The sequence below is a fragment of the Toxotes jaculatrix genome, chromosome 19 (genome assembly GCF_017976425.1).
Source record: "Toxotes jaculatrix isolate fToxJac2 chromosome 19, fToxJac2.pri, whole genome shotgun sequence".
Lineage (NCBI taxonomy): Eukaryota > Metazoa > Chordata > Actinopteri > Toxotidae > Toxotes > Toxotes jaculatrix.
Genome location: NC_054412.1, coordinates 15,325,420 through 15,336,103, shown reverse-complemented (window position 1 = coordinate 15,336,103; position 10,684 = coordinate 15,325,420). Strand labels below are relative to the sequence as shown.

Below are 10,684 nucleotides of genomic sequence, written 5' to 3'. Positions count from 1 at the left end.
CTATGGTTGGCCACAGCATCCTACAGGTCAGCCAACCGGCCCCTGTGACATGCCCAAGGACAACTCAGATTGGCCCCAGAGTCGCAAAAGTTCATCAGTTTCTCTGCTCTTCATCCCGGTTCACCCTGAGTGCTACTGTCACTTTGTTGTTTTTTTTGTTTCACTCCCTGCCCCACACACGTCTGTGCACACCACTGTTTTATATCTTTTTACAACATTTATTGCTTCAGTGCTACATGACGTCTTTCAGAGGCTACAAAGTCTACGTCTGTTAAAAAACAGACAGAACCACTGTCGAAGTTATTACTGACACAAGAGAGGATAGGATGTCAATAGATGTGTTTTGCTTTTCTCATTTTCTGTAGTTTAAATCAGGAAGGATGAAGGCCATAGGATTGTTTGAAATTACTTTTCACTGTTTTGTTTTGCTGGGATGTTCATGTGAAACTCTGGCTGCCCTCTCAATGCACAAATCCCACAATGTTTACGCGCATACATTACAGCACATATCACACCATTTCAAAACATACAATGACCATAAAACACCCTCTTACAAAGAAATCAAACAAAAGCCACAGCAACATTCTTGTGCAACATCACAAAGGACAGAGAAAGAGAGAGAGCACATCTCTCACAAAAGACAGAGCTTTCCTGCTCCAAACATACAAACAAAAAACAAAACAAAAAAACAAACAAAAAAAACCCCTTCATGTCTACATGGATGTGAATGCACAGCTGTTTTAGAAGTCAGCCCAGAACACACAGGAGCAGGTAGCTTGATGGCTGCTCCACTGTTCCCACATAGATTCACACCGTCAGCTAAATGGAAGGCAAAAGCACAATGAGGAACAAGTACAACACATACCTGCATAAAAGAAAGGTACAAAAGGAACCTGCAGTGAAAAGAAATGATCCCCCAAAAAATCTTTTTAAAACTTTGATTGTTTCAAACAACATTTATGGTGTAAAAAATTTAAAAATGTGTATACATAATTGATGATGGGTGCATCGTCATCGTTCTCTTTGTGCATTTTCACTTGTTTGTAGCTTTTTGTCACATATTGTGTATCAGTGCATCAGTTGTCTTTCTCTTGGTTGTTTTTCTTTTTGTGGCGTATTATTATTCTGATTTTCCATGTAGAGTCTTTAAACCTGGGCACCTACGACACTTATGTTGAACTTAAAGGAGAGAGAGAGGGCACAGATATACCTCCACAGAAACACACCCAATGGATCAATTAAAATCTTACGAACTGTGGCATCTACTTTGATTGACCTCTGATCCAATAATTCACCTTTTAAATCTGTGGTTCACTTTTTATTTTGACAGAAAAGGCACCAAATCACACTTTCGAGTCAATAAGCTGCAGTCCCAATGCCAAAGTATTCCTTTAATTCAACCAGTGTTCTCCTACATCCTCAAAGTATCTGCCAATAGACCTGCTGTGCTCTACATTGTAAATTGACTTCTGCTGTGATGTGATAAGTCAAATTATTGACTTGATGGTGACATCCAGTGAAATTAAACTGAGGGTGAGTTGAATGTCTACATTTTGTGACAACACGTCCTATAGTTGTCAAGACATTTCACTCAACTATTATATAGAAGTGAAAGAGATGACACACATTTCACTTCTAATTGGCCAAATGCCTGGAAAATCACGGCTGACTGAAAATGTCTTCCAGGGAAATAATGAGTCAGATGCTTAGTCTGGGGCCTTAAGTTTCAGGAGGTTTGTTTTCTTCTTGTAATTAATTCTGCAAACCTATTTGTGTCTTTAGTACCAGTCTATTAAACTGCGAGGCCCTTTTGTTTGTCCATCTGAACACCTGCTGCTGTTAAGTGACAGATATTAATACAAAATTTCCCCAAGTCAGTTATAATTCAAACTAGAGAATTTGATCCCAATCCAGCCATCTCACCTAGTCTCTTGAGGGTCTGAATAGATTTTAAGATTGTTATTTTGTTGTGTTCTTCTCAGGCTCATAAAATAATATTATAAAGCACAGTTCCCCCGTTTAATCCCAATGTGGTAAAATGTGCAGCACATAAAGATCTACTTTGTAAATTTGACAGTGGACACACTCCCCAAGAGGTCTTTTTATGAGCTGTTCTGGAGCTTTCAATCATACCACATGATCTTCATCAGCAGGGGTGAGTTACCCAGTTGCAGTGGAAAAGTTGTTCAAATGTTTATTTTTGCAGGTACTTTAAGGACATCCCTCCTATGTTGGCTGAAAAAAAAACTGGAAACAGTTGACAAAGCAGTCTCACCTCAGTGTCCATTCATTAGCTGTTGTGGAGCATTTGATCATAATCGTAAATCAAGGCCATAAAAAGTAATTTAGCTTCCAGAAAAGCGGCGGGACGTTGCGCTAATAGCAAATGAATAGGCTCTAATGGAGAGAATTAAAATGATGCATTTCAAGCAATAAGCTTCAGTAAACTGATCTTTCTGTCCGCAGGGATGGGAGCGCCTGTCTGAGGGTCAGACACAGACTCACTGCAGCGACATTACTGAGATGCCATCTTTCTTTATAACAGAGTGTGAAGAAAGCCAGGCTCTGCTGTGAAGACCTGTAGGCGGGACTTGACTGACACCTTGTGGACAGTTTTTGTCATTATTTGTATTTATTTATTTATTTATTTATTTATTTATGCAGCGTGGCATTTGCATTGCACGTTCAGCTTTATCATAAGTTCAGAAAATGTGGTCGGAATTCGAGCAGCGATGTCTTTGAATTGCACTATTTTTTAGCATAGATTGTCTTGCTGAGTGCAAATTTCACTCGTGTAACTGTGACACCCTCACAGACGTTTCACCGGGGCGTAATAAAGCGTTTATTATTTTATTAAAGGCAAAACATTATTGCAACCTGTCAGATGCCAAGATATCTATTTGTAATACTGGATCCTCCTACAACCCCCATGCCCCCACCCCCCCGTCTACCCCCCCCCCCGTTTCCTTCCTCATCCCACATTACGTCATTGGGACTTGTGCACTTGTCGATCGCAGTGGATTAGGGGGGGTATGCAGCTCTTCATGAGGCGAAGCATGCACTTGCAGGACCGCACCGGACAGCCGTTCGTCTTCCCGTGGTCTGGTCTGGTTTAATATCTTAGTAGGTGAAAACACAGGAGGGTAACAGGCCGGACTTCGTTCGGGCATTATAGACGCGCCCGGCTTGTTTATCTCTGGTGCGCAGCGCGACGAGGAGCCAGCGCAGGAGGATCAGATAACAAGGTGAGCCTGTTGACAGCGCAACATTGTTACGTTATAAATGTGTGCATTTTCTTTTTCCTCTTATAATGTCGCCTTCATATACTGCGCTTATGTAAAATGGACTCGCTGCTGGTGCTATGTGTGTGTGTCTGTCTTATTGTTGCAGGCAGAGCTGCGTGTTTTAGCTGTGAGCACTGCTGCACCAAAGCCTGTTTCCTACCAAATGTGTCTGACTGTGATAAGGAAGGCTGCCGTTATTTCATCTCTACTTAAATGTCTCTTATAGATGCATTCATGTCACTAAATCCTCAATCTGCAAAATTTCCAGTGGCATAATTTCTCTCCTGACCTGTAATGTCTTCAGTGTTAATGTGCCAAACTGGTTTGTTTAGGGAAACGTTAGCTCCAGTCTTAACTGCAGCCTGTGTCATATAGAGCTGGTTGTGTTAAACTAATAAAAGCATCGTGGCATAAAACTGGTTGTTTCCTGGGGTTTGGGGTATCTATTGTGATACAGCCTTTAAATCTGCATTGAATTCATATTACAGTGAATTTTCTGAGCTAAGTTCTTATTTGCTTGGTCATCATGTCCACACACAGGGCTGAAAATGATGATTATATTAATCATTAATCTGCGGATTCTGACTGAATGTTTAATAATTTAACCCAGAAAATGTCAGAGAATAAAGAAGTATGCTCATCACAAGTTCTACAAGCAGTGACAACAGCCATCGGAAACCAAACCATTATAGTTTATAATGTAAAACATAAAATGCAGCATATTTGAGATGCTGGAATCAGCAAGTGTGTTGCATGTGTGCAATGTTCATTTCTCAAAATGAAAAAACAATTCATGGAGGATATACTTGGCTGATTAATCTAAAATCAAAATTATTGTTTGATAAGATGCACTTGGCTTATCTAAAATATCACGGTATGCTGTGGCATTCTGATTTCACTGGAGCTAATAGGCTTAAGGCAAACCATCAAAACAAAAGCACGTAAAAGTTTGTGGGCAGGGTTATCCATATACTTTTGACCAGATTGTTTGTTTTTCCAGATAAAAGGTTAGTTGCTTAGCCTTAGCAGCTTTTTTTGTGTGTGTTTTTAGGTTGTGCCATCACACACAGCACAATGCTGGGCTGCTTGCTGCGAGGAGGCTGCTGTCCTCTGGTCTGCCTGTGGGTCCTGCTGCTGCCTCTGGTCTCCCTTCATCGCTTGAACCAGCACGGGCGCAGGGGCCACGCCGTGAGGGACCGGCCCAAGCTGCTGCTCGTGTCCTTCGACGGCTTCCGCTGGGACTACGTTGACCGGGTCCCCACGCCTAACTTCCACAGCCTCATGGACGAGGGGGTGACAGTGGAGCAGGTGGAGAATGCTTACATCACCAAAACCTTCCCCAACCACTACAGCTTGGTGACGGGTCTGTACGCCGAGACGCACGGCATCGTGGCCAATGAGATGTACGACCCTGTTCTGAACCGTTCCTTCTCCATGGAGACAGACAGTATTTATGATTCACGGTGGTGGGAGGAGGCAGTGCCTCTCTGGGTAACCATCCAGAAATCTGGAGGGCGGAGTGGGGCGGCAATGTGGCCTGGGTCCGATGTGAAGATCCACGGCATGTTGCCCACTCAGTTCCTCCCGTACAATGCCTCAGTCTCCTTTGAATCCAGAGTGGAGCGGATTATTGAGTGGTTCTCTGCACCTAAAGAGGAAGCGGTGGATTTTGGAGTTCTGTACTGGGAGGAGCCTGATGAGAGCGGGCACAGACTGGGACCTCAGAGTTCCCTCATGGATGTGGTCATCGCTGGGATCGATGAGAATCTCGGCTTCCTGATTAACGAGCTGAAGAAGGCTGGGCTGTATGAGAAAGTGAACCTGATAGTGACCAGTGACCACGGGATGACACAGCTTTTCTCTGATAATATCATAGAGCTGGATCAGTATGTTAGCAGAGACCTGTACACCTGGGTGGATAAGAGTCCAGTGGTGGGAATACTGCCCAAAGAAGGTATCACTTTTAAAAACCCAACAGTGACATTTGGGAAATGCTCTTATTTGCCCTCTTGCCAAGAGTTAAATGATTCAGTTCAGTTTAAAACACTTCATTTATACCTGAGAGGCAATTTGCAGGAAACTAAAACAAAAAACCTGTACACATTATGGCACTATGGCACTAGTATAATGCTTATAATAATATAATACATAAAGAAGAAGATTGATACCTCTCTCATGTCTCTGTAATAAATATTAAGCCAGAGCTAGAGGTCAACAGGATTTTGTTACCTGTCCAAAGGTAATAAAATCCACGTACCTGCAGCTCTAAAGCTCAGTAATTAATACATAATATCCCATTTTTTAAATTCATACAAAAAACACAGTGCAAAAATGACAAATTTATGGTTTTATGTGAGGCTTACGTTGGACTCAGTGAGTGCAGTCACTTCCCAGCTGAGCTAACCAGTTGCCAGTGCTGGCTTAATATTTGCCTTACAAACATGAGAGTGCTATCAATCTTTTCACCAGACTTTCAGCACTAAAGTGAAATAAGTGTGTTGAACAGTTCCTTTAATGGGTGCACGATGCATTTTAAGAGGAATGAGTTTGTAATGCAGGATAAAATCAGCACAGAAACGTTAAAGTTTAACCAAATTTGATGATTTAATCTCGTCACACTGTTTTGCTGTTCTCCAACAATCTGTGTGTCAATGTGTGGGTTTATTCCAGGGAAGCTGGAAGAGGTGTACAGTAAGCTGGTGGATGCAAACCCAAACATGGTGGTGTACAAGAAAGAAGAAATTCCCAACCACTTCCATTATCAGCACAACACCAGGATCATGCCCATCATCATAGAGGCCAAGGAGGGCTGGACCGTCATGCAGAACAGGACTGGGCCCTTCATGTGTACGTTTTCCACACCTTTAAAGCTGCTTTGTGGCTGTACACATTAAACTGTTTTTTGTTGTTGTTGTTGTTGTCTCTGATAGCAGCTTCCTTCTGCTCTATTAATAGTTTCACAGGAGATTTTTTTCCCTGTCACTGAACCAAAGCTAGTTCATGTTATACCGGCTGTAATTAACAGAAAAAGCCATATTTATTTTTCCTTAGAAACAGCAGGAATGTGTGCGTGGGTTTAGATGTTCTTCTTGTACTGCCTCCAAGAGCAGTTTTTTCTCCTTAATCCTATTCAATTCATGCAGGTATTTTTCAAATACCCCCTCTTTAGATTAGAGATCTCAAACCGTGTACTCCTGGGGGGGCAGAGTTTTTAATGCAGCCGCTAATTTTACTGCTTAATTCTTCCTCTCTGGTTGAAGGATTGTTAATCAGTAAAATGATCTGGTGGCTGGAGGAAAGAGGAAAAACCTGCCGACTCTCAGTATTCAGTGACAGCATAGCAAGATATGTTTAGTATGATACTAATGATGCACTGAGTGGCGTTTGAGAATGGAGAAATTCACGTTATGCCACCCAAAATCAAACTTCAGCATTGTTCTCACAGTTTCTGATACTTCTAATCAATATTTATTAATTCTGTGTTTGCTTGCTAGCACTATTTTCTCCACTGCCCTTGTTGGTCTGTTTCTAGATTTGTTTGTGTGTTACCTTCACCATGGGCAGGACTGTGTCGTCCCATATGCTTGTGCATTTGCATCCTCATGCCTGCAAACTATACAAACAAAATGATCATAAAAGCTTTCAAGCGTAGCATTGCTATTGGTCAAATACTCCACAGGGTATCTTTAAGGCAAGAGAAGTCTGAGATCTCATACCTGATTGGATGGTTGTTAAGCCCACTGGTGTTGCCATCACAGACAGTATTGATTAACTGTATTGATTTCACTCACAGCACACTAACAGAATCCTGTCAGTTCTTCAGAGGGGTAATAGCACTGATACATTTTAGGAGCCGCAGTTAGTCAGTCTCAGCTTTCATCAGTGGTCTTTGTGCTTTTGTGTTTTGATTTAATTTTCAGTTCTGCTTGTGAATCGCTGTGATTGACTCAGCTGTAACCAGTCAGCCGGGGGGAAGCAGTGATGGTAGTAGATTGTGACAGAAAAACAAAAAACAACAGCAGTACCAGATCCCATAAATCTGTAAATGAAAAGTGCTGTCTGTGATTTATGGGATGTGGAAACTGGAGATCTATAGATTAACCATGCAAGAACAATTTACATTAAAGCTTTGCACCTTCTTATCCAAATATATCTTTTTTTTCCCTCTCCAGTGGGAAACCACGGCTATGACAACACCTTACGTAGCATGCAGCCTGTGTTCGTGGCGCGTGGCCCAGCCTTTCGACAGAACTATGTGAAGACCTCCATGCGCTCTGTCGATCTTTACCCTCTCATGTGCCACATCCTGTCCATCCGCCCTCTGCCCAACAACGGCTCCCTCCAGAACGTTCAGGACCTGTTGTCCCCAGAGGCAGCTCCGCCCGCACCCAGCATCCCTCCTAGGGTCAACAAGTACTCCTACGCCCCAGTCGTGGGCTCTTTCCTCAGCGTGGTGATGGTGCTTGGCTTTCTGGTGTTCTACATCAGACAAGTGACGCTCAAACAGCTGCCCTCACTAAAACACAGAAGCAGGGAGATGTCGCAGCCTCTGCTGCAAGAGGACTTGCACCTGTAGCTGAAGACCCAGAAAGGATGGCAGACATAAAAGAAGAGGAGGTATTGCTCCCCAAGGTAGTCTGTTCTGTCTAGAAGCATCCCCCGAACGCCTCCCTTACGCCAGTAGTTGCCATTGTGCTGCTCTTTTATTTGCTGGAGATCAAGAGAATCTAATCTAACCTCGTAATCACGTATAGAGGTACATCTTGTTTGCTCAAGTGTGAGGGAAATGTTCGGGGTTTGCTTCTGGTGCAGGCTTAATCAAGATAATAAACCTTTACATGGGCTTTATAGTGGCTTTGCTTTGATTGTGAATTCTACCTAAAATCATCTCATCATTTTCATTGTCACTTACAAATATAAAAAAAAAAAATCAAAGTTAAGAGTGGGATTTTAACCTGTGATTGTGGCAAGTATGAGCCTTTGGTGGCTAAAACTGTGACTTGAATAATATTAAGGTGTCAGTATGCTCAAAATGACTTCGTTTCTCTGAAAGCATTTATATCTGTTAGGTACAGCCACACTCCAAGGCAGGGTGAAAAGCTTGCCATCATAGAAAGGATTGGAAGCAATAATCATTCATTTAAAATCCTTGATGGCATTCATAGTGTTGCACTCGTGTGTGTAGGAGAACAAGGAAATGTGTGAAGATAAATATAAAATGAAATAGCTTGAGAGAGAAGTTGAAGTCCTGCCTGCCTTTTGCAATCTTGCCGGTCATTGTGTGGTTATTAGATTGTTGGTTTTGGAAAGTTACAGATATTGTCGGATACAGCACCCCCCCCCCCCTTCCCCACCACCAATTCCGATGTTGGTAAGGTTCAGAGGGAGGCAGCTTCAGATGCTGTTCAATGATCCAAAAACAACTTCTTTTGAAGCATCTTGACACCTTTATTTTCTGACAGTAGCGGTGATGCAGCAGGCAGTAGATTTGGTTTATTCGACATTTTCAAATCTATGCAAAGCACATTTGTGTGTTGCAGAGGAGAGTTGAGGCCTTGTCAGAGTTTTTCCCACCAATCGCTCTACTTGAGGTCTGAGCACTGAAGTAGAAGTTACTTCACAATACAAATTCTGTGATTAAGCTGAAGTATTCAAAACTCTGTTACTTTGAGGAGATTGACTGAGCTTGGTGTTAACTTTTGAATGTGACTTGGAAGCAAATGTCCCACTTAAGACTCACTCCATGTGCCAGGCTACTGCTCATAAGTGTAGGTCATTCCATGAGCCGACCACATCACAGTATTGCTTTTTAGTAGTCAGTTACCATTTGCCTTTTAACTTAACAGAGAACATCTCTCTAAGGTGTGCAATCGTTTGTGTGTAAGTTGGTCAACTTTTTTTTGTAGCGTTTGTTGTCGGGAAGGCATTTCTTCTGTACAGATGACTGTGTACTTGCCCCCTCTTCACATGTTGACCGTCATGACCATGGCCATTTGTTGGTGAAATGTGAAGTGCAATTGCTGTTGGTCAGTATTTCGTCGTAGGGACTTTAAGGGTTTTGTTGTTGCTTGGTTGAGAAGACTTATTTCGGCATGACTTGCAAGAACTGTTCCCCTGATTTGCACTACAGGAGAGAAACGAAACAGAATGAAGGGGCAGTAGTTGGATGCTTTTTTAGGTCATGTATAATTTGCACTTCTTGTTCGTAGTTGCTGTTTGAAATAATAAAAAGGTTAGGTGCCTCTTGCCAAAAAGCTTTTTAATTGGCATAATCATAGGAAGTCGAGTAGAATCCAAATCTGCCAGTAAATTATTCAGAATATTTTTTCAAAATCTCTTTAAGAAAGACTTGGTTCAGTTTTCTTCTTATGCTTTTAGATGCACTGACTAATACCTGTGCCCAAAAAAAAAAAAGACAGACATCACTGTGAGTATTTACTTTTTACAAAATTTAAATTCATAAATTGAAAGAATTTATATGGAAATTGTTAATTTTCTGATAATTGTCTTGTTTTCTGAGAGAGAAGTGTTGTCTGATAATTTTTCCCCTGACTTGTGACAAAGAAATGAAATAGATCCATACTATATTTAAATAACTCAATTGAAATTGTTAGAATAGATATTAGATTTATCTCTTCTTATTATTACCTAGGATTTGAAATATGGATATTTAATATTATTTACAAATTAACTACTTTGCCATGTTGATGCAATTAAAGAGTCTTCTGAAAATAAAGGGACTTATGTGAAACTGACTGCATTGTATTTTTTTGTATTTTCGAAATGTATGTGGATGTATTTGTGGCCTCGTAGGCCAGGGCCTTTATCAATTGTTAGTTAACACCATTTATATCTTCACTTTCCTCACAGAAAAAAAAAGTCATTTTGCTTTATTTGGCATTAACAAGGACTAGGACAGGGGTACTGTATGCAACACGACATGTTTCTCCTCACCTTTTCTAATATTTTCTTTGGACCCTCTCACTGATTTTACAAAAAAACTGCAACACCCTAATTGTTGAGCAAATAACTTCTAAATGAACAGTTATTAATGTAACTCTCCCCAAAAAGTCAGGCTATATAGCCCCTTAAATACGTGATTTATTATTATTATTACATTTAAAGTCAGAATGTAAGTTGTACCAACTCTCTCGCTACAACAAAAGTGACCTAGTCCTAATAACTTAAAATCTTTAGCTGAGATTAATTACAAAGCAGGAAACACACTGGCAGCTCAAAGTGGCTATGACATTAAATATCAAATTTATTCCAACTTGAAGTCAATCAGTGGTGAAAAAAGGCTAGACAAACTCAAAAGAAACAGTACTGTCTCAGTTTGTTACCTTGGCATTTTGAATCTTGTCAACTTCTCTTTCAACAGCTGAAATTAAGAATATATA

At 41.1% G+C, this 10,684-nt stretch overlaps 1 protein-coding gene across 1 annotated transcript; it reads left to right on the top strand.

The window, feature by feature from the left end:
• Positions 1-2,976: 2,976 nt before the first annotated feature.
• enpp5 (ectonucleotide pyrophosphatase/phosphodiesterase 5) lies at positions 2,977-9,765 on the top strand. The gene is made up of 4 exons (XM_041064772.1): positions 2,977-3,245; positions 4,336-5,238; positions 5,955-6,131; positions 7,457-9,765. The coding sequence occupies exons 2-4, from the start codon at positions 4,359-4,361 to the stop codon at positions 7,858-7,860; spliced, it is 1,461 nt and encodes a 486-aa protein (XP_040920706.1). The 5' UTR covers positions 2,977-3,245; positions 4,336-4,358; the 3' UTR covers positions 7,861-9,765.
• Positions 9,766-10,684: the final 919 nt, after the last annotated feature.